This window comes from Panthera uncia (genome assembly GCF_023721935.1).
Source record: "Panthera uncia isolate 11264 chromosome B2 unlocalized genomic scaffold, Puncia_PCG_1.0 HiC_scaffold_24, whole genome shotgun sequence".
In the NCBI taxonomy this organism is placed as follows: Eukaryota; Metazoa; Chordata; class Mammalia; order Carnivora; family Felidae; genus Panthera; species Panthera uncia.
The window spans coordinates 24,094,199-24,120,593 of record NW_026057580.1 but is presented as its reverse complement, the minus strand read 5'-3'; the positions used below and the strand labels follow the sequence as shown (position 1 = coordinate 24,120,593).

Genomic DNA, 26,395 nt, shown 5'->3' with positions numbered 1-26,395 from the left:
TTTCAAAGGTTTAATGTAGAGGATACAACCAGTTGTTCTCAGTGGTTTGTCAGGACTCGAGGAAATGGGCTTATGTTTAAAGAAGAGTGAATTAATTTATGTATAAAATATCAAAGAGTGTCAGAGTATTGTAAAGGCCTTAAAACTATAAAATATGGGGTGCCTGGGTGGCTCAGTCAGTTAAGTGTCTGACTTTTGGTTGTGGTTGGGGTCATGATCTCATGGTTCGTGGGTTCAAGCCCCACATCAGGCTCTGTGCTAACAGCACGGAGCCTGCTTGGGATTCTCTCTCCTTCTCTCTCTCTCTGTCTCTCCCCTGCTTGCTTGCTCTCTCTTTCAAAACAAATAAATAGACATTAAAAAAAAAAAAAAAAAACTATGAAAGAAGCTACTGAGAGAACCATAGATTTTCCAGCCCTTGATACTTAAAAAGAGATGAAGCTACCACTTGTGTGATGGCCTCCCTTGGTAGTCTCTTGCCCAGTGCTCCGAAAGGGAAGTAGCCGGGGTGCTGTGACCAGGAGATATCTGCACTTGCCGGCTCCACCTTCCCTGGCCCCTTCTCCACAGGTGGATTTGATTACTCGCCTAGCACTCCCCCTTCTCTATGAGGGCCTTGCTTCCTCCCCAGCCTAGAGCCTGACTCCTATTGCAAGCCTTCCAGTAAGTGGCTCACTGTTTGCTTGAGGACTGGCAGAAGCATGCTGGACATCATCCATGAAGTAAGATGAAGTTCCTTTTTGAAGGCTTAGCCGATTCTCCGTTTTTTGTGTGTATGCTGAGATAGTACCTATTTTTTTCTATAAGCAACTGTGCTGTAAAAGGTATTTTCTTAATTTTTATTAGTTTTAAAATTCCAGTATAGTTACCATACAGTGTTATATTCATTTCAGGCATACAGTGTAGTGATTCAGTAATTCTGTACATTACCCAGTGCTCATCAAGATGAATGTACTCTTTGATTCCCATCACCTGTTTCACCCATGCCCCACCCTTCTCCCCTCTGGTAACCATCTCTGTGTTCTCTATAGTTGAGAGTCTGTTCTTTGCTTTGTCCCATTTTCTTTGTTTCTTAAATTCCAAATATGAGTGAAATCATATGGTATTTGTCTTTCTCTGCTGACTTATTTCACTTAGCATTATACTGTCTTTTTCCATCCATGTTGTTGCAGATGGCAAGATTTCATTCTTTTTATGGATGAGTATATTCCATTTTGTGTGTGTGTGTGTGTGTGTGTGTGTTGTGTGTGTGTGTGTGTATACATACATCACACGTTCTTTATCCATTTATCTATCAATGGACACTTCGGCTCATCCATTATTTGGCTATTATAAATAATGCTGCAGAAAACATAGGGGTGCATATGTCTTTTTGAATCAGTGTTTTGTATTCTTTGGGTAAATACCCAGTAGTTCACTGGATTATATGGTAATTCTATTTTTAATTTTTTGAGGAACTTCTGTATTGTTTTCTACAGTGGCTGAACCAGTTTTCATCCCCAAGAGTGCATGAGGGTTCTTTTTTCTTTACATCTTCAGTACTTGTTGTTTCTTGCGTTTTTGATTTTAGCCATTCCGACATGTGTGCAGTGATAACTCATTGTGGTTTTGATTTGCAATTCCCTGATGATGAGTCTTTTCAGCATCTTTTCATGTGTCTCTTGGCCATCTGTATGTCTTCTTTGGAAATGTCTGTTCATGTCTTCTGCCCATTATTAATTGGATTACTTTTGGGGGGGCATTGAGTTATATAATTTCTTTATATATTTTGGATACTAACTATCAGATATACCATTTGCAGATATCTTCAGCCATTTAATAGCTTGCCTTTGAGTTTTGTTGATGCTTTCATTTGCTGTGCAGAAGCTTTTTATTTTGATGTAGTGTCAATAGTTTATTTTCACTTTTCTTTCTCCTGCCTGAGGAGACAGATCTAGAAAAATGTTACTATGGCCAGTGTCAGAAAAATTACTGGTTGTGCTTTCTTCTTGAATTTTTTTTATGGTTTCAGTATCTCACATTTAAATCCTTAAATCCATTTTGAGTTTATTTTTGTGTATGGTGTAAGAAAGTGGTCCAGTTGTAAAAGGTATTTTAAATGGTGCCACAAAGAGAGAGGACAGTTCTTTTTTGGGGACAAGTATCTACTTAATTGTTGAATTACTGTGTAACATGTCAGCCATTGACACTCTATAGGGCATCTGACAAATGCCCCAAAGGAGATAATTCAACTCAAAAGTATTCAGTAAGCAGGTGCCATAACAAGCACTTTAATCAGAATTGTGAAGTAGCTGACATTTTTATTTGTCACTTTTCTATATCTCTTTCTTGGACTCTTCTGTCCCCACTCACCAGCTACCCAGAGTTCTCCTGCTGCCTTCTTAGTGTTAAAAGCTCTTACTCTGGAATCCTACCATGCCCTGCACTGCAGTGCTTCCTTCAGAGTCTCCGCCCACCCCCCTCCTCCCAAAAAAGTTATGCCATGTAATCATCAACCATGTAATGTTTCTCTGAAATTGATAATGGGTGTTAGGAAGAAAATCAGTCAGATGAAGTGACTTGGCCTTAAGGGGTGAATGACTGATAGGTTTCTGTATTCCAGGAGCTGTCTTCATTTTCATATGGGAACTGAATATATTTACCTGAATGCATCACCATTTTCTAGTAACTAATCTGATCCTGACTTAAGATACCAGTGTAACCTTCCCAGAGTCCTTAAGTGGGGATTTATTGAGGAAATGTACATTTTGTGAACTAGTTGTAAATTTTGGTCATGACTGTAATTTAAATAAAAGGATTTAACAATTTAAAAGAATTTACATGATTTTTACTGAAAAATATGCACAATTCTGTTTCAAACTTTTTCATTTGAAACTAGAATTTGAAAATACAGTGGAATCTTTCAAAATGTTGGTGGTGAAGGGTAGGACTTTGATGCTGTAGCTACAGACCATGTAGGTTAAATAGGCTTAATTTATGTCTAGTTATGTTTTTTAGGAGTTGGCACATATGAACTCATGTAGTACCTAGCTATTATAATAGTATTCTGCTCAGCTGTCATGATTTGTCTTATTAAATTATTGTTGTCACATATTTACATCAAAATTTAGTTTCTAATGAAAAAAATTTTAGTTTCATTGACTGGCTTATTAATTATTCATTAGAAGTATTGTGATTATGACCCTCCCCACTTTGGCCAGCCTTTTCTTTCTTTTGCCCAAATTGTGAGAATGTGAACCAGAAAGAGGTGAGTATAAAAATGCCAGTGATGAGGGGTGTCTGGCTGGCTCAGTTGGTAGAGCAAGTAACTCTTGGTCTGGGATTTGTGAGTCCAAGTCCTGTGTTGAATGTAGAGTTTAAAACAAAAATGCTAGTGATTGGTTCCTTCTCTTTAACTTATGTTATTATTGAGAGCTGCTCTTGATAGAATAGCTTTTACCGTGATTTTTTTCAAGTCATAAATGGTTTAAAGAAAGATATATGTAAGTAATGAGCTAGGAGGATACTTGAGAAACTTCTAAAAGGTGATATCCATATCCTCCTGCCAAACATCATTAGATTTTACCCTTGGTGACAGAATACTGGACAGAAATATCCTTTAAATCTCAGCTAAAATAGTGCACCCCATCCTTCTTTTCCTACTCCATTTAAAGACTACATGGAATGGATAATGCTGGTTTCTTTATAAATCAGTGTTCATTGGTCTGACATTATAGTACAGAGGTTGTCTAGCCCACATCTTTAATAAAAATTAACTCCAAAAAAAACAGTGGACAGATGCAAAAAAGTAAGTAGAGTAATTGATTTTTGAATTCATTTTTCTCTTTCAGTGACATTATTTGTAATTGCTCAGCACAAGAACTATACAACTCTGCAAGTGATCAAAGATCTGCAGGCTGATGGGGAAATACACACAAAAATAAAGTTTCCCCCATCTTCCCTTAGAGGGAAGAACTGCAAGGAAATGTAGAGGATTCAAACCCAAACTAAACCAAACCAGAACCAACTATCCCAAACCCAAAACAGATTTTTATGAAAAATAGTTGCACGCTTGCAAAATTTTAAAAATTGAAGGAGCCTTTTGAAAAGATTCCTATGATAATAGTGAAACTGTGCAAAAGAGAATATAAAAAATATGTAGGTGAAGACTAAACTGTTCCCAAATCTTAAAAGTGTTTATTAGTAAAATAAATGCTTTTATTTTATTTAACCATCTAATGTTCTACCTTTTAGTGAAAGACTAGAGAAGACCTTTTTGCTTTTGTTTTTTAAATTGATTATAGATTATAAACCTGAAAGTTTAAAAGAGAAATCTTCTTTGTCAAAGAACTTACTGGCTCCAACAGAAAGAAGACAGATTATTTGTACTGCCCAGGATCAACATTGATTTGTTTTAAACGCTTCCTTATTTTCTTCATTAATACCTTAAGATTTATGATAAATATATTTATTTTATAGTTTTATAAAACAGTAAAGAATATGAATTAAGTATGGCCTTAATGCTGACCTAACATATTTACTAAAAAAAAAGCATGACACCCCTTTTATTATAGCAGACAAGGATATTTCCCCATTATACTTGCTCACACCAATTTAGAATTTATAGTAATTTAAGTAGAATGTAAACTGTAGCTTTTATTCTTTCACAATTCTTGAAGAAATAGTACTGGAGTAAAGAAAACTGTTTAGATAAAGCAACTAACTGATGTAGGCAGGCTGGTCCGAGGACCCAGAGGGGTCCCTGTGGGACCAGCCAAGAGGATCTTTGGCTTCTCACAGGATGGAAATCAAACAAGAGCCATGTTGGGGCACCTGGTGGCTCAGTAGGTTAAGTGTCTGACTTCAGCTCAGGTCATGATCTCACAGTTTGTGAGTACGAGCCCCAACATCAGGCTCTGTGCTGACAGCTCAGAGCCTGGAGCCTGCTTCGGATTCTGTGTCTCCGTCTCTCTCTGCCCCTCCCCCGCTCACTGTCTGTCTGTCTCTCTCTCTCACACAAATAAATAAACATTAGGGGCGCCTGGGTGGCTCATTCAGTTAAGTGGCCGACTTCGGCTCAGGTCATGATTTTGCGGTCTGTGAGTTCAAGCCCCACGTTGGGCTCTGTGGTGACTGCTCAGAGCTTGGAGCCGGTTTCAGATTCTGTGTCTCCCTCTCTCTGACTCTCCCCCATTTGTGCTCTGTCTCTCTCTGTCTCAAAAATAAATAAACGTTAAAAATTTTTTTTTAAAATAAATAAACATTAAAAAAAGTTAAAAACAAAAAAAAACAAAAAAAAAACCCAAGAGCCGTGAGCTGACAGGAAAGAAGAGCCGAGTTTATTGACGACATAGAGCAGCTACAGACAATGGTGTGTAGGAGACTCAGGAAAAGGAGCATGAGTCTCATCTTTGCCTAGGGTCTGGAGTTTTTGTTTTTTAAAGATTTTATTTTTGAGTAATCTCTATACCCAACGCAGGGCTCAAACCTACAACCCAGAAATCAAGAGTGGCATGTTCCAATGCCTGAGCTGGCCAGACACCCCAGGGGGAGGGGGTCTGGAGTGTTTAATTGAGGTCAGTGGTCTGGTGTACATGTTCTCTCAGGCATCCAGGAACTTGTCCAACTAGGATGAGTGCTCAAGTGTCCTCCATAAGTCACTAATGCTCTGGAGCCAGGGGTCTTGACATCAAGGTGCTTGGAGTCAGTGTCTTGGAGAACATTCATGGCAACCTACCTGGTCACTCCTTAGATGTTATCTACTGGTTGGAAGACTCCAAAGAAATCATTAACTCCTTGTCCTTTATTAGGAGGATGTACATTAAAGCGTGTGTAAGAGGGGTGTGTAGGGTCTTAGCAAGAACAGAAGCATGAAAAGAAGCAAAGGAAAAAAAAAGCCATCTCTTTCTTTCATGGGGTCCCTTTGGTTTTCCTGTCTCATAATTACCCAAGAATATATATTGTTTTTAAACATATCTGTGTATTTTAAAAGCATTAGTTACTCATCACTAGTTAGTAAGGTAATATATTGATAGATTAATTTAATTTTATGTTTGCTCCTCTTCCCTATTTTTATTTTTTGAACTAGAATTTCTAAGGATCTCTCCCAAGAGAATGTGGTAGCTTATTTTTCATGAGTGTATTGGTTTGAAGTAAAAAAAAAATTGCATTGAAAAACATTTTAATTCACAGTTTTCACTGAAGCTGACTGTCCCTCTTCTCTTCACTCAATTAGTAGGCTGTGAGGCGATCTTATTTGGGACAAGCCTTCTTTTATTATTTATGTTCCTTCCTAAAGATAGCTAGTTGTTGTCCAGAATACTGTATCCTTTGGATGTAGGACTTATTTAAGAGAGGACTTTGGATGCTTCTTGTGGCTGCTGTTGGGCCCCTTGCTGTGCTGGGATGTGTGCATTTTACCCAAGATTTACTGATAGAATGCTCCCTCTGCTTTTTTCTGAGAGACCTTTCCTCATTATTGTGTGTAGATTTGACCCTCAATAGCTTTATCTGTGATTAGGGTTTAAGATAATACTTTATTTTACTTTATTTTTTGCTCAAGATAATATTTTACAAGGAAGCTTTTATATTGGTCAGAGATACTGAGTCCTTGTTCTGCTTAAGAGCCTTTTGTGGTTCTCTTTGCTCAGGAAAGGTTTGAGCTTCTTCCCAAAGTGGCATGCAAAGCTGTCACACCGGGTCTCCCAGCCCACCTTTCCCCACCTCACCTTCTGCCTCTCCTTTCACTCATTTCACAGGCTGCTTTCCTTCCTTGGATGTTTGCCTGGTTGTCTTTGTTCTTGCTCTTCCCTCCTCTTGGAACATTAAGCTGTTTTCTCCATTTCTATCACCTCAGACTGAAGGCTTCGAGAGATGGCACTCTCTTATTATTCATCTTTGTACCCTTACAAGTTAAATGACACCTGGGCATGTAATGGACGCTCAGTAAAGATTTAGTGACCTGAACCGAACTGCAGCTACATGGTAACTTTAAGTTTAAATGTGGGAAGTAACATTGTGGAATTTTCCTAGATTAACAACAACCACTACAAAATCAGACTTTTAAAAAAGGCAGTCTTAAACGTATTTAAATGAACAGCTAGATGATCTTATCTTCAAAGTTGTATTTGACTTAGGCAACAACAAACCAAACAATCAAAAGTTAGCAAATTTTCAGAGTGGGGTTTTTGGTCATTTAAGCCATTTAGATGATGTAAATCTGGCAGAATATATACATATATATCTTAAAAAGGAATTGCAGTGTTGCTTATGTCATCATCACTATCACCTTGTTTTTAATCTCTCTCCTTGTGTGCCCTCCCCACCATTTTGTACTTTATTTTCCTTCCTTAGGATACTCTTCTTAAGCAAAGGATTAGTGCCCTCTAGGGGTGAACTGCAGATGCAATGCAGTGCGCACCTTTTAAAAAGCACTGCAAATTCTAGAATTGTATGAAATACAGAAAATGATGCTTCATCCTTATTATGTAATTCAAGTTATATAATTTAATCCCAGAGTATCTCAGACTGCTTTCACTTTGCTCATCACTTCCCGTAGCACGATTTATTCAGACAGTTTTTTTGCCCCACGGGGGAAAGTTTCCAAAATGAGAAGAAAGAACGTTTTATTAAAAATTGAAGCAGAAGGTTAAGACTGCTGGCAGTTAGTATAGTCATCTGTGAAGGAAAGTTACCAGGCCAAATATCTATGACTCAGGCTTAGGACAAAATAAAAAGCTTTTCTGTGTCAGTTTAACTATTTAATTCCTTTTTTTTCTTCATAAATTGGTCACTAGATCAGCTATTTCTAGAGAATCCCAATTATTTCCACTCATTTCATCCACAACCACTCATTCCCCACAAGGCAGATTTGCTGACTTTTAATAGTTGATTAACATTTTCTTTCATCCCATTCTTTGGTGGTCAGGAAAATGAGCAAATACAAGCACTTGAACACAGACAACCTCAGGTGCCTAGGAATAGTTCATTGTGTATGTATTTGTATTTATTATTATTACTGTTATTATTATTACTATTATTATTATAACTCCTTTTTTTCCTTAAGATTTTATTTTTAAGTAATCCGTACACCCAAGGTAGGACTTGAACATACAACCCTGAGATCGAGTCCTATGCTCTTCTGAATGAGCCAGCCAACTGTCCCTGTATTTATTATTGTTAATAATGGTAACATTTGCTTGACATAGCATGACAAAGATGATGATAATGGTATCTCCTGCAGTTGTGTAGCATTTTTTATATGTAGTATTTATGTGAATCTTCAGAATAATCACTTGAGGCAGGAAAAATAGGCAGTATAGCCTCAGGATTTTTTCAAGTATTACAGAAATTAAATTAGTCTATTTCTATATTCTCTCCTAAAATTCTTAAGAAATTAAGCCATAAGACTTAAGGTCAGCTTTCCATTTTACCATTTTCAGATCATAGAATTTTTGTTTTCTGGTTTAGACTAGAGGCCTGTGTGCAAAGTTTTATTTTGAAGATGAGAAAATTGAGGCCTAGAGAAGATAGGCAGCTGGTGCTAGTTCATGAGACCTGTGGCAGAAGCAAGACTAAAATGCAGGTTTCCTCATTCTTTTTTCCCTTATTACATGTTTTCTTTTTTCCTAACTTGGTTTTGCATGGCATCATATTATTGTTATCCTTCTCTACACATATCTAATTTAATTTTTCTTTACTGTTGGCATATACATGATGATGAAAAATGGCACCTGATTTTGGAAATTGTCCCTGATGTCAGAAAGAAGGTTTAGTTTGATTTGGCAAAAAGCAAGTTGTGAAATTGCCTTCCTATGAAATAAGTGTTCAGAATCACACTTCATCTTTAACTGTCTGAGAGTGAGAATGACAAAGGAAGTGGATGTGGATTGAAATGTGGCTTTGGCAGTGCGTGGGAGGGTCCAGTGGACCAGAGAGCATGGAATTCTCAGCACTATGTGTTAGTTCCTGTCATGGCAGGCCACATCCTGATCGTGCGCTGAGAATGTCAGACCTGTACAATAAAGTCATTTATTTTGAGAGATTAAGCCAGGATCAGGAACTACATAGTATTATTTATATAAATGTGATCTCTTTTAGGTTCAGGCTCTTTTAGAGTTAGGCTGCCTTCTCGTTACACTGGAGATGTACAGGGAAGTACTTAGATCTAGATGCATTGATGTGCAGAAATTGGTAAGCATAACTCTTCTGCCTTGTTTTTAAGTAGGTCCTTAGTCTTGTAAATTAAATTCATAGTTTGGAATGGGACTAAAGGAATTCTTACAGTGCTCCAATGAGTGAGTAGAAAAGTAAGCATTAGGGGTGCTGGGTGACTGTCAGTTGAGCTTTCGACTCTTGGTTTTGGCTCAGGTCATGATGTCATGTTTCGTGCATCAGGCACTGCTGCCAGTGTGGAGTCTGCTTGGGATTCTCTCTCTCTCAAAAGAATTAAATAAACTTAAAAAAATAAAAAAAAAAGAAAAGTATTAGTACTCATTTCTCTAGGTTGCTTATTTGCATGCATATGTGTCATGCGTGTGGTAGATGTGTTCCTGAAAATATTCTTGAAAATTGATTCATCTCTGAAATATAATTGAGAACTTGAGGGGATTGTCATTTAATGGTATCCCAAATGGAAGGGATAATCACTTTATAACTTTTTTGGATATTTACAGATTTTCTAAATTAGAACTGCCTAAAATATGTTATGCTCTTTTTTTTTAGGAAACTAAAACATTTTTTAAACTATATTTTACTGTTGCATCATTATCTTGTGACACCAAAGATTCAGCTGATATTCCTCAGGAATTAGGAAATCAAAATAAAATGTCAGTCTGTGAAGATGGGGACACTTGTTTTAAAGTAATTTGACTCACTTTCAGTGTTACTGGACATTTCATAGGTACTATTGATATTAGCAGTTATTTAGAGCTGTTGAGCCTAAGTTTAATACTTACATTATTTGTGGCTAATGATCCCTAGATAGGTAATCAAATATTGAAAAGTTCTGTGATTTAGGCAAAAACCCATAGGAATTAGTAAGTTTAATATGAAACAAGGGAATTTTTCTTCATTAATAAAAAGTATTTTCTGACACAGATAAACTACAAAATATGTATGTAGTCAACTAAGATAATAAAATGTAATAGTATTTGAAGTTTTTTAGGATGAAAAACTTAACCATCAAAAGTTTGTTTCCAGTTTACTTTAGCCCTTGCTTGTTATGTATTCAGATAGTTTTGATCATAGTTTAGATCTTGTTATTATTTTGTGCTGTATATTCACTTGACATTTTGGAAATGCAGAGAAGTTTGACTTATATGTACAAAACCTTTGAGAGTTTACCACACCAACTGGCAAGCATATAGGGCTTGTGCCCTATGTGTGATGTAGGTGGGATTCTGGTCTCTGCCTCTGGGCCACTTCCTTGACTCTTTTAATGAGATCAACACAAAGTAATGCAGCCTGGAATCACTAAAAGGTGAGAAAATGGAAACATGCCAACCCGCTGTGGAACAGCCATCTTAATAGCCTGCTTTGACATTTGTCTCTCTAGCACAAACCTTAGAGCAGGCCAAGTATTTACAGGAGATATCCCTACTTGGCAGACTGAACAAAGCTTTTGGGAAATCTTTGGTGTTTTGTGCTCTAAAGTCACAAGCTTAAATCAGGCCTGTGGAATGGAGGAAGAAGCTATTATAGATTAGGTGTTAACTTTGTGCTAGTGTTAATGTGGTTATAAAAACCCCCTGTCACAAGAAGATTTATGTTGTGCACAGGATGGTTTGGGCAGAGGTCTTCTAACTTGACATACGTGAATTAACATTTTTTTTGAAATAAATATAGAGACTAAGGAAATTTCAAAAATAGTAAGAATATAGTCTCATGGGCCCTTCTAGCTTATATTTCTGGAATTTTAAAGTGTGGAATGTGTATATCTGGCCTCCTGGATCTAGTGGCACAAAGAATAGGAAGAAAGACCAGCTCGGGTTAGGGGGAGGGGTGAAAACTTGCTTGTCTTGCTAAGGTGGCTCTGGCTGTTATATCAGGAATCATGAATAAGGTTATTGCCATTGCCTGTATTTAAAAAATTGTAACCCTATGTAGTTGTCCAAGCTTATTTATAGTAACTCTAGTTACTGTTAAAAAGATAACAATTTTGTTTGTCTTTAGGAATTACTGATATGAAATTTACTTTTTTTAGTTTTTTTTAAATTCAAATTTAGTTTTTAAGTAATGAGAAAATCAAAGTGAAAATATTGCTGCAAGAATGAACACTGTATGAGGAATGTTTCCTACTTGTCCTTGTTCTTGTTTTAGTGTTAAAGATGATCTACATTCTAGACCCAAAAGTTAAATTGCTTTTCTTTGTGTAGGTTCGAAAACATGTGAATGATCTCTATGAAGACTTAAGGGATGGACACAATTTAATCTCTCTTTTAGAGGTTCTTTCGGGAGATACCTTGGTAAGTTTTAAATTTCCTAATTTAGTTTGAAGAACACGTAATGCTGTCTATGTAAGGACCAGTGTGTTGTTGGTAGAGACTGTTCAGATTTTTGCAACATTCGCCTTTAGAGCTGTGAATTCTGCCTGAAAAAAAGAGTTCTGGTTAGATTCCTAATCATTTTCAGACTTCAAGTGATGTGAATTTGGGAGATTGAAGCCCTTTGACTACTTTGCTTATGTAATCAGTTCTATAATAAAACTACTATTTTTGTTCTTGCTTCTTTTTTTACCTTTGGGTTTTTTTGCTTAGCAGAGGTTGGATGCATAATATAACCACATATTAAAAGACTCACAAATAGCAAGGAAATAAACATTGCTTTCTGGAAAATGGTCTAACCCATTCCACAGGTGTCATTTCCTTTTTTGTGAACATTACTTCCCCTTCTTGGTTACTTGTTCTCCTTCATTATGTTCTGTTCATGCTCTTCTTTTCATTTCTGGTCTGTCTTGTGTCTTTGCTGTCCTATCTTCTGTCTGTTATATTCATTAGCCAAGGGAGCGAGATTTTTTGAAGACCTTACGATTGGTGAGTGCAACAGAAGCATGCGAATATGAACAGCATGAGGATGTGGAGGATGAGGATAAGGGGGTAGGTGTCGGCCCCCATAACTCGACTAACCTAGCCATTACAGTGCGGTGAGCGCTAACGTGATAGAGAAGTAACCCATGGGTTCGGGCTCCTTTTTAGAAAATTATAGAAAGGACCAAAACCCATAGTGAGGTAGATGTGTGTGTACCAAAAAAATTGGACAAAGGAAATATTTTCTCTTTAAATTTATTTAGACATTACTGTGCAGTGCATGGTAATTGAACATATGTGATTGAATTATATGATGCCATTTTAGCTAAAGAATTTTACATGCATTTTATATAAATGTGGAAATCTTGACAACTAGCCTGCTAATTTTTATGCAAATTTGTTCCACTTCTGGAATTTATATTTCAAATGTGGCAACTATTGCTTTATTTGAAGGGACTTATGGAAATTTATTTCCTATTTAAGTTTATGCTTTAAATCATACTGGCAATAGGTATTTGATGGACATTATTTATGCATTTTCTATGTCTTATTTTTATTTAGAAGGGGGGAAAGTTTTAAAATCTGGATTCCTGGTAGAACCTATAGAACTGTTTCATCTTCATGACACTTAGTTGACTTCAGCCCACCTTTGCAAGACAGATAATGCTTCTTTTGTCATCTACATCCCAAGTGCCCCTGATTTGGAAATTGTGCTTTTTTTTTGGATCCATTGGGTGAATTTACCAACATTATTTCTACCTGTTTATATAGAACCTATTTTTCCGTTCTGTACTCTGCTGTCTTTTCATTATGGTACCTTGGCTCTCAATATTCATATTTGAGAAGCTAAGCTGTCAGTGTTTTTTTTCTTTTCTTCCTTTGGGAAGATTTTATGTGAAAAATTTCAACTCCATTCTTTGTATTTTTGTTAAGCATCTTCTCAGCTCTATCTCCTTATGTTTTCCGTCTGCTAACTTGTTACATTTCTCAAGGAAAACGGCACCAAGGAAAAGAATTATGGATTGCCAGTTTTCCTGAGATCATAAACAGTCATGTCCATCCCTAAGCAGTAAAACTATTAGAGTCCAACTGATTTTGTGAAAAAGCTAAAATAAAATAAAGAGGAAATATATGGCTTTAATTGCTTTTTTCTCTTCCTCTATCATGGCTAAGTAAGACTCCATCTTTCTCCTTCTTGGTGATTTTTATACTAACTGCATGCTACTTTACCTCATTTTCATTAACATGCCATACATATATAATTATAAAAACCCGCTTGACAATAGACTTTATTAAGAAGGCAAAGTGGGGAATGGTATTTAATTCTTTCTGTGCATCCACAGCTAATAAACTGTAGGCTAGATTTGTAGTATAATGACTATAAAAAGTCTGTATCTTCTGTGGTATTTTTTCTTTTCCTTTTGTTTAAATAAGGCAAAATGGAATAAAGCATATGTTTAAATAAAACATTTGGAGAAATCCCTATTTGTTTAAATTCAATTTCAAACAATACAAAACAATTAAAAGTATTTAATGTAATTTAATTTAATTTTAATTTAAAAAATCTAATGGGTTTTCCCAAATATTAAATCCTGTTTTGATATGTTAAGATGAGCATAAAGTATATTTATAGAGTATACATCATAAGTGTATTTAGCATGGTCAGTGGTATCAGAAACTATAGTGTTTTTTATACCCTGCATTTTTCTATTCTTAGCCCAGAGAAAAAGGTCGGATGCGTTTTCACAGACTACAGAATGTACAAATTGCACTTGACTATTTGAAAAGACGCCAGGTATGATGTTTTTCAAAGACTATAATCATATAAACATATGTGATGTGATGGAGTACATCTAGATAGGAACATGTCAGGGGATTAAACGGTTAAATTTGTCAATTATAATGTTTAAATTTGTGCTTTTGAGAGACAAATATTTAAAAATATGTTCAAACATTTGCTCCAAAGAAAAGGAAGTTAATAGTAGGTGTAAGCCCACAGGAATTATAAGTGGCTGCATTTCCAGCTGAATAAGAGCTACTGATTTTCCTTCTGTTAGAATTGAAATGCTTTGCCTAGGAAGTTAATGACCTTTTAGTAGCAAGAGAATGTTAAGAATGCCTATGAAAAGTTCTTAGTAGTGGGGCAATACTTTATTATTTATACTTAGTATATAAAATTATTTTTATAAAAAATAGTTGGACTACTTTCAAAAAACTTAGTGTAAGCATTTTTAATACTTAGTGGTAAGACAATATTTTGTTTTTATAAATAGATAATATTGGGTAATTAAAAGGAGTTAAAAATAAAACAACAACCTCCAACTAACTTGAGGTTTTAGAAGAAGTCATGGTTGAAGAATGAAAACCATATTGGATATGATCTTGATTTGGTGGCATTGTGGTATTATAGTGGTATAAGCCAAAATATTGGTAATTTTTCAAATAGTAGAGAAAAGGAAAGAAAGAAAATCAGGGGAATGGAAAATTACTGCGAACAATGAGAAATCAGAGGTGGCAGCAATTTAGCTTGTTAATGGAATAAGGAAAAAAGGGAGGAAAACGGGGAGAGGTAAACACCATTTTTTTATTCATTTATTTAGTTTATTAACATTATAGTGATTTATTTAAACTCAGGTAAACACTGCGTGCTTAAATATGTTAAATGTTACTTTTATTTACCTTATTATTCTTTTTTAAAAAATATTTTTGAAGTTTATTTATTTGGAAAGAGCGAGAGAGTACAAGTGGGGGTGGGGGCCATAGAGGAGAGACAGAATCCCAAGCGGGCTCCGCACCATCAGCGCAGAGCAGGATGAGAGACTTGAATTCAAACTGTGAGATCGTGACCTGAGTTGAGATCAAGAGGCAGATGCTTAACCAGCTGAGCTGCCCAGGCACTCCTATTTACCTTATTATTCTTGATTCTAGTGGAAGTTTTCAGAAGGACTGATGGTTGATTATGTTTCCTTGTCTGAAGTGTTTTTGTCAGTGTTTTGTCCAGGAAGTGAGATGTTAGTTATTATTGTGTTTGATTCATGATATTTAATTATTTTTATCCAGGGTATAAATGATAGGTATCATTACTATATTTGTTTACCTGAAAATGCATAATTTGATAGTTAATAAGCTTTAAGTCTAAGTATTATTATTGTTTGTTTTTATTTTTATTTTTATTTTTCATATTTGAGCAGCCTTCCAAATATCCAGTGACTTATATATTTATTTATCTTGGTAACAATTTATGGTAGATAAATGGGAAAAAGATGCTAGTTTTTTTAAAATTTTTTTCCCACTTTGTGACAGAAGTATGAGAAAGTTGTTAAACTATTTTATGGTTCAGAACAGTATCTTAATGGTTAGAGCAAAATAAAGCTTATTTTCAAGTGATAAAATTGTGTCTAATTTTAAAATCTCAAGTATTTAAGAATTCCCAACTTCAGTAGTATTTTTCAATTGGAAAGTGATTACTTATAATACTTGTTCTAGAAGAAAAACCAGAGTAACGCCCTTTTTTTTTCTTTGTGGTGACTCTATAATTTGCAATCTAAAATGAGTAGAGATAAGGGAGTAAGACAATATTTTGAGGATTTACTGGTATTTAGATCACTCAGTTTTTTTCTTTGTGTAATTTAGAATTGATTTTATGTAGGTAAATATAACTTATATGCTGGTTTGAAAAAGTTTTCTTTATTTCTTCTTTCCATATAACACAGGTGAAATTAGTGAATATTAGAAATGATGACATAACAGATGGAAATCCCAAGTTGACTTTGGGATTAATATGGACAATAATTTTGCACTTTCAGGTAAGCTTAATTTTTCTTAGTTATCATTTCTTTTAGCCTCTCATTGCTGATTTTCAAATGGTTCATATGAAGAATAAATTATGCACTTACATCCTATGGAAGAAAATAAATTTCAGGCTTCTTAAAAAGTACATTTGAATTTTTCCTTTCAAGTAACATACTGCCTGTGAACCTTGCACCCTGTCTCCTGGTATTGATGAGCTTAAATATTCTAAGATGCTTGTAATCCTGTTGTGGAAAACTGGCCTCTATGCTCTGGAGCCCAAATATGTATGGTGAAGACAAGAGTTTGGATATAAAGAGGAGCAATAGCTTTAAGAGGAACAATAGCTTTGTTACTTTGCTGGGCAAAGAAGACTGCAGCAGGCTCAGGCCCTCAAAATACAAGCCCACCTGCAGGAAGGGGCTCCAGGATTTTATAGGGAAATACAGGATCCAGCTGGTTTCCACAGGAATTGTGTACCTACTACTAGCCAAGTTCATCGTGATTTCTAGGTGGCTCTGGGTTCCTGAAGCAAAAGGCTAAGAAGGGAGGAAGGGAGGGGAGGTTTACGGAAGAGAGGAAAAAGGTTACTTAGTTTAAAATTGAACCTCCCTGAAGCATTAATGCAGCCATTTTGATTTTAACTTCTGCTTTTAAGCGGTTTCAGTCTCAGTGTTGGAAGACACACATTCTTTTTATGGAATGCAGACTCATTTCATTTATTTATTGGATAGTATTACTTGATTTAGATACATAAAAATTTTATGATTCAATCCTTAGAATGGTTTTTATTGGTATTATGGTTTCTCAGCTATGCAAACTCCTTTTTCCTGTTGATAGACACTAGATGGCAGTATAATTCTCATAACGGTATCTCCTGAATTAGAAGAATCTGTATTTTGTGTAGACCTGTACTTTCTCAAATTGGATTTGAGGAGAGTCAATGCAGATTTGTTAACTATGATTTATATAAAAAATCTGTGCTCGTTGAGGGCTTATTTTGATTTTCTAGTTTTTTTTTTTTCTAAAAAAAAAAAAAAATCTTTATTTGATTTAAGGTGAATCCTAACTCTGGAACTTGCTTTAGTTTATGAACCATTTTCCTGCTGATGCATATTCTCTGTGCAGCCCAGAGCCTGACCCATAGTAGGCATGTGGCAAGTCATACTGAATGACTGCTGTTCAGTTGGACCTTAAAGGAGGAAGAGGTAGCTTGCCAGCTTCAGGAAGGAGCTGGGGTTTGGAACCAAATCACAGGAGGAATAATACTTATTTCTTAATTTGTGCAAGTTTTATTGGGATTTAATATTTGTAAGGGAATAGTGGGAAATAGTGTACCTGGGGCTCATTTGGGAGCAGGATAAATGTGACAGGTATGGAGAACTATAGGAATTAGAGTCTAGGTAGTCCCAGCACCTGAACAGGCAGGTGAACAAAATTACAGTGGTAGGAAATTGGAGAAGACCCAGGTGACTAGGTGTCACCAGCCCGACTACAGGGTAGCTAATACAGGTGAATGTTCCCACAGTGTGGGGGTATTGCTGTCAGGGTGATCCAGTAGCAGGAACTGGAGGCAAGACCCTAAAGATCTGAGGGTCCCAATTATTAGAGCACTCCTGCCTTAGGGGATTAGGGGACTGAGCACTAAACCACAGCAAGGATTTGGGCACAGAGCCAAGACCTTGTTTCTAGAATTGGGTAAAGGCTAAGTAGAACTGGCTGAAAAGCACATTTCATGTGTAGTTCCTCAGCATTCTCAGTGATCCTTTAATTATTATTATTTTTTAAATTCTTTTAAATGTTTATTTTTGAGGGAGAGAGAGTACAAGCAAGGGAAGAGCAGAGAGAGAGGGAGACACAGAATCTGAAGCAGGCTCTAAGCTCTGAGCTGTCAGCACAGAGCCCAACGCGGGGCTCGAACTCATAAACCGTGAGATCTTGACCTGAGCTGAAGTCGGACACTTAACTGACTGAGCCACCCAGGTGCCCCTGGGGATCCTTTAATTAGTCCTCAGTTGATCAGGTCCCACAACTTTTAGTAGGGTAGAGACTGCAGGAACCCCACATGGGAAGACAAAATGCCTGTTGGAGCAGGGAGCCAATCCCATCATTACCGACACAGTTGGGAAACAGGCTGTGGCTGGAGTTTGAATGTCAGAGTAAGAGCGCTGTGAGGCAGTAGGAAGCCACCCAGACTGTGGTGGGAGGCTAAGTGTCACCATTAACTCTTACTTATGGCAGTTGATTACATTGGGTGCATCACTTAACCCTTCTGAACCTGAAAAATAATGTTTTAGGAAACTAAATCTATCAATTCTACATGAAATAAATTGAAATGAGTAGAGTCTGCAGTTAGGGAGACAAAAGCTAAGAAGCTGAGGTGGTGATCTCAGAGTAGAGTGATAAAGGTCAGGACTCAGATGGGGATGAAAATTGAATCCAAGGGATGGCATTTTGAAAGAAGAAAGGAATGGGCTTAGCAACAGAGCACAGAGAACGAAGGAGAGGGATTAAGGCTGACTCTGAACCGTTGCGCCTGATAGATAAAACAAACAAGAAACCAATAGATGACTGAGAGAAACAGAGTGATGGTCAGGGGAGAATGAATGACCTCCAGGGTGGGTGTGATGGTGTGGCGGGCGTCCTTTGCATCTGTGCACTGAGCAGTTTGGGAAGTCAGCTACAGGTGACACACTTGGAGTTATCAGTATAAAAGTGTTGGAGAGAGGGATCTCCAGAGGATTTGAGAGAATCCTCTTGAATATGTGAAGAGCTAAGGACAGAAGTTTAGGGAAGGCCCATGATTTGGGATGCAGGAGGAAGAAGTTCCATCTGGGGAAACAGAAAAGGAACATTTGGAGAGATAGATGAAAGCAACAAGAAAATCTAGTATTGCTGAAGCCAGGGGAAGAGAGTTTCAATTATAAAGGAATGATAAGCAGTATGAAATAAGAAAATGAAGACTAAGCCATAGTTTTGTCTAGAAGGAAGACTTTGGAGACCTTGGAGAAAACATTCCCAAGCAACTGGGAGCAGAAACCAGAAAATGTCAGACCAAAATGTGAGAAAATGGTTGGGAATTAGAATCAGTCTATATAGAACCTTTAGTTTGAAGAGATATAAAGCAAAATGTCATTCAAAAAAGAATTATATACTGGGGAGCCTGGGTGGCTCAGTTGGTTAAGCGTCCAACTCGATTTCGGCTCAGGTCATGATCTCCCGGTTTGTGGGTTCGAGCCCTGCATTGGACTCTGCGCTGACAGCACAGAGCCTGCTTGGGATTCCCTCTCTCCCCGTCTCTCTGCCCCTCCCTTGCTTGTGCTCCCACATGCTCACTCTCTGTCTCTCTCTCAAAAATAAATAAATAAACTTTTTAAAAAAGAATTCTGTATTAAGAAACTCTGCGTTTTGCCATTGGGAGAAAAAGGAAGACCAGCCACAGAAGTACTTCTAATATAATCCTAATGGTCCTGTGGCATGTATTATGAGTTCCAGTGTATTTTAGGACCTGAACTACAGCATATTAAATTAAATTATCACCAATATTTAAAAATTAGACCCAGATCTATTTAAAGTGGAATGCAACAATGTTTTGGTAAAATAAAAATATTTCTTCTTATTTGAATGAAAGAACTTTTCATAGTACTTTGATAATTTAAGATTAGAATGATTCTCTGATTATGCCAAGATAAAAGGCTATTTACAGCAGTGGTGATCATCCTCACTCCAAGTGAGTTTTGGTTGTTTTTGTTTGTTTTGTCTCTATACTTTGCATAAATAAGGGAAGTAACTTTAAAAGATCAATTAGTTATTAAAAATATATTTATTACCAGTATCACAAGTTGAATCTCTTTTCCAGTCAGGCTGTCTGAAGATAAGCATTATCAACACAGTAATCCTCTATCAATAGTTATCATATGCTAGATTCAGAGATACTAAGATAATGAAGTATGTTGTTCTATCTGTTGGGACAATGTTCATAAATCTATTGGTGACGAGTCCAATGCAATATAAATAAAAATGAGGATGCAGAGGAGGGAGTGTTGTGGTAAGATCAGCAAGGTGTTAGAGAGTAAGGGAAATTTTTACTGATATTAGAGCTAGACTTTGCAGGACGAATGCTAGCTTCCAGGCAGAGACTAAAGTTGGGCCATTTCTGGGAGAGGGGGCAGTTGCTCAGACTGGCAGGGCTAGAAGGAATGGCGGATGGGATGCACATCACTGGTTAGTTGTGCCTTTATCTTGCCAGTACAGACTCTAGCCATTATACTTTTAAATTCTCGTGAATAATGTTCCATTGCCAATGAAGACATTGAAAATCAAATTAAAAATAAACCCACATCTGAGCCTTTATTTTTGCCGGTTTTTCTCCTAGGATACTCAGTTTTGCCATTGGAGATTGTTTCATTATCTCTTTGAATCATTAAGGAAAGCCTCATCACACAGGCCTATTGACAAGTATCAGCAACATTGCTAGCTTGACTATTTAATTGGATATTCTTATTTAGAAAAGTATAATGAGTTCCATCTTCTGATCAGTCTACCTAGAGAATGGCAATTATTTTTTTTTTCTAATGAGTCAAATGATAATCTGCTTACGTGTAAGTCCAGTCATGCCATACTAATTTTCTTTTTACCACATCTGTGACTCAGTTTTAGAAATATGCACACCTTAGATAATCAGGCTCCATACTGATTTACTATTTTTACAGCAAGACCCTAGTAAAATTGCATAATATTTAACTAGGGTACAATTACAAAAGTTATATATGAAGTTTAACTGCCTTCCTTCATGTAAAAGAAACACATTCATGTGTTTCTTTTGGCTAAGCATTTTATGCTTTAAATCATAAAATTTATCAATTTTCTTATGTGAAAATACTAATGATTACATAAGGAAAATGGCTTGGAAATTGGTGTCATATGAAAATGTGAAAAATATTAGAAACTATTTTATAAGATTTTAGAAACGATTTTAATTGATATTTTTAGGAATTTAGCATTTATTATCTCTCCTTCAGCTATTGAATCATCCTGTTGGTTTTTTTTAATGGCTGATGTTTTTAAAAAGTCTGAGTATAATTTACATAGATTTTTGAGCCTTTTTTTTTTTTTTGGCAAGTACCAAAATTAGTTCTTTTTTCTTAAGAAAAAAATTATATGGTAGAGACTCTCTGAAACTAAATTTGAAAGACATTTTGTTAAATTACTCCTGTATTTGCTTTTTGCTTGCTCTCAGATTTGTTGAACCACCAGTAGTTTCAAAGGTTAATGCAAACTTTGGTAGCGTAACTGCATTTCTGAAAATCGAAAGTTAGAGTGAGGGTCAGAGTCTTCTCGTGTGATAAAGCTGAGGTTTGCCTTGAAAGCTCAGCAGCGTTGTAATTTTACCGTGAACACTAATGTTTGTCTAAAAGGATTGGTGGCCAGAAATAAGCCACGGTGTCTAATGAGACACAGGGACCCAGCTGGGCAAGATGCCATGGCATTTCTTGCGTGTGTTTTTCTCATAAGCAAAATGGCTTCATGCTGAAGAGGATGGTCACAAAGTCTGAGGAATTAGAGGTCAGAGTGGGACTTTCAGACTTAATGCGGAAGATCTAGGTAAGCCCTGGATTTTGAAATGAGTGAATCTGTGGAACTGTGATTTCCTGCAAATCAAATGGGGAATGTCTGCAGATGTGTAAGAGCTGAGAAAGAAGAACAGTATTTAGATCCTGCCAAAACTCCTTTGAGCCCTGAAAAATACTCTCCCAGAAGAAAATATTTCAGGAGAAAACCGGTCAAGACAACTGTAGGTGACACAGACTCAGTAGAGCCAAGCCAGGACAATGAAGACAAGAGGGAGAGCAGCGTTCAGCTCTCAAGAGAACAGCCTGCTTTTTCACTCAGGGGACTGGCGCAGGAGGGATCTGCCGCCCCAAACCTCACACCGGAAAGTGGTATTCAGCAAGAGGGGACAGAAGTTGCAGTTGATGCTAAGAAACAGAAACTTGTGCCGAGTACTGTGAGCATTCGGTCTTACCATGTGGACACCTCTCCTGCTGATGACAGTGAAATAGAAGTAAAAGTTAGTGATCTGGACGAAAGGATTCCAGAAAAGAACAGCACTCCATATTGTGCAAAGAGGAAGGAACATTTAGATGCTGTCAACAGGAGAGAAATAACATTCCAAAGGAAAACTGATGTTTTCTCTTTACGAAAGGCAGCCAGCTTAAGTTCCATTCACTATGGTACAGAGAGATCTTCTGAAAAAAGTGGGCTTTCTGAAGACCCATCAAAAAATTATAGCAGTGTTCAAGAAAAGCATAACACTGAGAGATTCTGCCCTCGTGAAATAAACAATTTTCACTTTGAAAAAAAGAGATGTCATTCCCTCTGTACTATTGGGTTCTCTGCTTCCAAGGGCACAGATGGAAACGAGGTAAGTGAAACGCAGAGTCTGAGTTGCAGGTGTAAAAAAGTACTCCTGGTGCTTATAATCCGAGGGAGGTTCTGCAATTTGTTCTAAATTATTTTCGTATTAGCTTGTGTGGAAGTTGGAGAGTTCTTGGTGCATTTTATTGCCTGTAATCTTAGGTTTGGTTATTGTGATTTTTATTTTCTGTGATTTCCACATTCTTTGATCACACTTTAAACCCCTATACATTTTTGTTGTCGTCGGAAGACTTAAAAAAGCTTCATTGAAAGAGAATGCACATCTTCTGAAGTTCTCTAGTTCACATCTCTTGACTTTTCCTGTGAAATAGCTTTTGGAAACTTGTAGGCACAATTGAATCAGAAAATAGTCATGAGAAGACAATAGCCTCATGACAAATGTAGACAGAATACAATACAGTTATCGGTCAGTGCTGGCTTGCTAATTGAGAAGTTTGGAAAAGTCAGTTCTAGTTCTCTATTGGTTTTCATGCATAGGAACACTCATATACTTGCTTTAAGTTTGTGTGTGTGTGTGTGTGTGTGTGTGTGTGTGTGTGTGTGTGTGTGTTTGTGTGTTGGGATGGGTAGCACGGAGGAAATCACCCAAATCTTTTGTCTCTTTGTTACATGAGTTGTTCCTCAGCCCCCATCTAAAATCAGAAATCATTTGGGCAGCATGTCATAGGAATTTCAGTATGACACCATCTGGCAGGAAGTTGAGATCTCTATTCCTAACACTGATACTTAGCTTCAGATGAGTTATTTCTCTGGGGTTTTCACTTGTCTTTAAAACGTAAACATAAGCGCAAAATGTATATTTACTTACATTTAAATGTAAGTAAAATTTATTTACTTGCTTGAGACATGTGTTACCCAAACAGCCTCTACATGTTACTAGTTGGAATTTGATGGCTTTTTCTTTAAGCTACTTCTAACTTTGTCTTTTTACACAAACTCCGGACATAAATGGGGTATGTGATGATAAACAGTCTTGGCAAGGTCAGCAGAGATCATTTGCACAGTGATAGAATCAAGTTTTATGAGGGTCAGTGTGCATGATCATTTTGGGCCTTAGCTGCTGAATTCGCTGAAGATGTTTTTGTTTATATACATCACCACACCTTGCCAATATTATGTCATCCCTTAATATTTACAGTTTTCAGTGGTTACATTTAGAAAAGAAAGCATATAGTCCATGTCAGCGCAAAAAGAAACGACTTAGCTGTTCTGTGTTTACTAATGCAACCTCTTGCTTTGCTTCATGTTTTCCAGGTGTTTTTTTGTATAATTTGGCTTCTTGTAAGCCTTAACATTTTTTCAATATTGGAAATTCTTAAAATCAAAGTCTGTTTCCTAAGTGCTACACAGACCTTCTTTTTCCCCCCTTGTATTATCCTCATGCCAAGGATTTTACCTTTCTAATTGGAATATTTTTGAAGATTTTTGAAACGTCAATGGTAAATATATGTGAAAAGAAGGTGCAAACCTGCCAGTTAGATTTGTTAAATAATTGTGATGTGGAAGTACTTACCAAAGCGTTACATCTTTTGGGGTCAAAACTGAATGGGATAGTCATTGTCTGAGGAGTTTGTTGTCTTATTTTCCTGCAGTCCAGAAAAAGACTCTTCATTCTGGGGCTTACAGTGTCAGAACCGACAGCTTAGGTAACTTCTCTTAGGACATTCTTCCTGTCACCTTTTGAGGTGTTTGATTCTGTTTGCCTAATTATCTTGGTTAGAACTATTTATCTTGCATTGGACTCTACTTTTTTTTTTTTTTAAATCTTTTTTAATCTTTATTTATTTTTGAGAGAGACAGAGACAGAGTGCGAGCAGGGAAGGAACAGAGAGAGAGGGAGACACGGAATCCAAAGCATGCTCCAGGCTCTGAGCTGTCAGCACAGAGCCTGACATGGGGCTTGAACTCACGAACTGTGAGATCACGACCTGAGCTGGAGTCAGCCGCTCAACCAACTGAGCCACCCAGACGCCCAGACTCTACTTTTTTTGTTGGAGAATCAAATGCAAATGAGAGCCCTCAACCCCTTTATTAGCATTACAGCTCAGAAATGACTGGTTAGCTAGCATTCCTTTTATTTAATCCTTCAGGATCTTTTTCATATCTTCCCTATTGATTCCACTCTTTCTCTTGGTCATTTGTCTGCAGGATTGAGGTTGATGACTTTTAAGTTAGCTTCCAAGTAGAATAGTGTATGGTTCTCTGAACTTTTATTAAACTTCGACTTAGTGCAGACCTCTGACTTTTAACTTCCCTGGTCCTATGAAATTTTTCATTCTTAGTATAGGTGACCGGCCTACCTCCCTTTTAAATCCTTGCCATCCTATGCTGACCTAGAATGCTCCTCCAGGCGCAGGGGTTCTGTGGAGGTGGCTCAGCCAGCTGCTGCTTGAGTGCCTACCAAATAAAATCTCAGTCATGTTACATCTTGCCTCCGATCAGGAGTTGAAAATAAAAAAAAGGAGTATCTTAGATTTGTGTATTGCTTTGGAATTAGAAAAAGGATTTTAGAAACATTGTGGCTTTTGATTATCCTGACAACTGTATGAATAGGCAAAATTGACAGTTCTTCTTTTATAGAATGAAGAATTCAAAATTAAGGTTAAATAATGTCCTTAAAGGCGGCACAGTAAATGGCAGTAGCTGAGTTGAGCTGCTCAGCAACCTACTTAGATTAATTGTCAAAGTGCTGAAGGATATTGCTGTGAGGTCAGAGCAGGGGTTGATGTTTATAGGAGTTGATGTTCATCTGTGAAGGATGAGTGTTATAAACAGTGGTGGAAAAGGCAGATCATGTTTGGGAACAGGGAGGAATGAGCTCATTGCAGTCACCTTCTTCAGGGATTTATTTGTCTAAGACTTACATGCTTCCTGTACCTTGTGACAAGGTCTCCTACCTTTATCCTTGAGCTTTTCCCACAAAGCTTTCTTATTTCTCTAGTTTCACAAATCCCACCTCTTTCTAGTCTTGTTACATTGATCTCAGCAAAGATGGCAGTCTTCTCTGTTTATAGGCCATTGAATCTCTAACTGACCACATGTAAGTGTCACCTGAGGGCCTGGGGGCACCTGGGTGGCTTAGTCCATTTAGCATCCAACTTCAGCTCAGGTCATGATCTTGTGGTTTGTGGGTTCAAGCCTTGCATCAGGCTCTGTGCTGACAGTTTGGAGCCTGCTTCAGATTCTGTGTCTCCCTCTGTCTCTGCCCCTCCCCTGCTCACACACTCTCTCTCTCTCAAAAATAAATAAAATGTTGGGGCACCTGGGTGGCTCAGTCAGTTAAGCATCCGACTTTGGCTCAGGGCACGATCTCACAGTCCGTGAGTTCGAGCCCCGCATCGGGCTCTGGGCTGATGGCTCAGAGCCTGGAGCCTGCTTCCGATTCTGTGTCTCCTTCTCTCTCTGCCCCTCCCCCATTCATGCTCTGTCTCTCTCTGTCTCAAAAATAAATAAAAACGTTAAAAAAATTTAAAAAAATAAATAAAATGTTAAAAAAATTGAAAAAACAAACAGGTGCCTGGATGTCACCCCTGTGATTCTAATGTAATAGATAAGGGTACAGCTCCACAGATGATTCTAATGCCTAAGACTATGGATAGGAAGGTCCCTATGCTTCTTATTTCTACAGCAGTGCTTCTCCAAGTGTAACTCCAGGGTCCTTGCAGTAGAATTATCTGGAATGTTTATGGGAAGCACCTTATCCCTGAGTTAACTTGATCAGAGTATCTTTTAGTGGAGCATTAGACACATGCTTCTTAAAAGCATGTTTCCGGGTGCCTGGGTGGCTCAGTCGGCTAAGTGTCCAACTTCAGCTCAGGTCATGACCTCGTGGCTTGTGAGTTCAAGCCCCGCGTCGAACCCTGTGCTGACGGCACAGAGCCTGGATCCTGCTTCGGATTCTGTGTCTCCCTCTCTTGCTCTACCCCTCTCCTGCTCAAGCTCTGTTTTTCTATCTCTCAAAAGTAAATAAATGTTAAAAAATATTAAAAAAAAGCATGTTTCTTAAAAATGCTAAATTTTGGGAACCAGCATCACCCTAGCTTAGCATTTGCATCTTGTTCTCTTCTCAATGTAGTTTTTCTTTTTTCTTTTCTTTTCTTTTCCTTTGTTGTAATATTTACTTATTTTTGGGAGAGTATTAGTGGGGGAGGGCCAGAGAAAGG

At 37.2% G+C, this 26,395-nt stretch overlaps 1 protein-coding gene across 21 annotated transcripts in view; it reads left to right on the top strand.

Moving 5' to 3' along the window:
- Positions 1–26,395, top strand: part of DST (dystonin) — a 493,789-nt gene that overhangs the window by 254,408 nt on the left and 212,986 nt on the right. For 10 of the 21 annotated variants that reach the window (XM_049652833.1, XM_049652832.1, XM_049652843.1 and 7 more), the window contains 3 exons: positions 11,355–11,444; positions 13,723–13,800; positions 15,719–15,811. In XM_049652833.1, coding sequence (XP_049508790.1) covers positions 11,355–11,444; positions 13,723–13,800; positions 15,719–15,811 — 261 coding nt within the window. Of the gene's footprint in view, positions 1–11,354; positions 11,445–11,975; positions 12,075–13,722; positions 13,801–15,718; positions 15,812–21,058; positions 22,219–26,395 lie in introns of those variants that run through there. The other 11 variants (XM_049652831.1, XM_049652828.1, XM_049652835.1 and 8 more) reach the window with 3 other exon arrangements.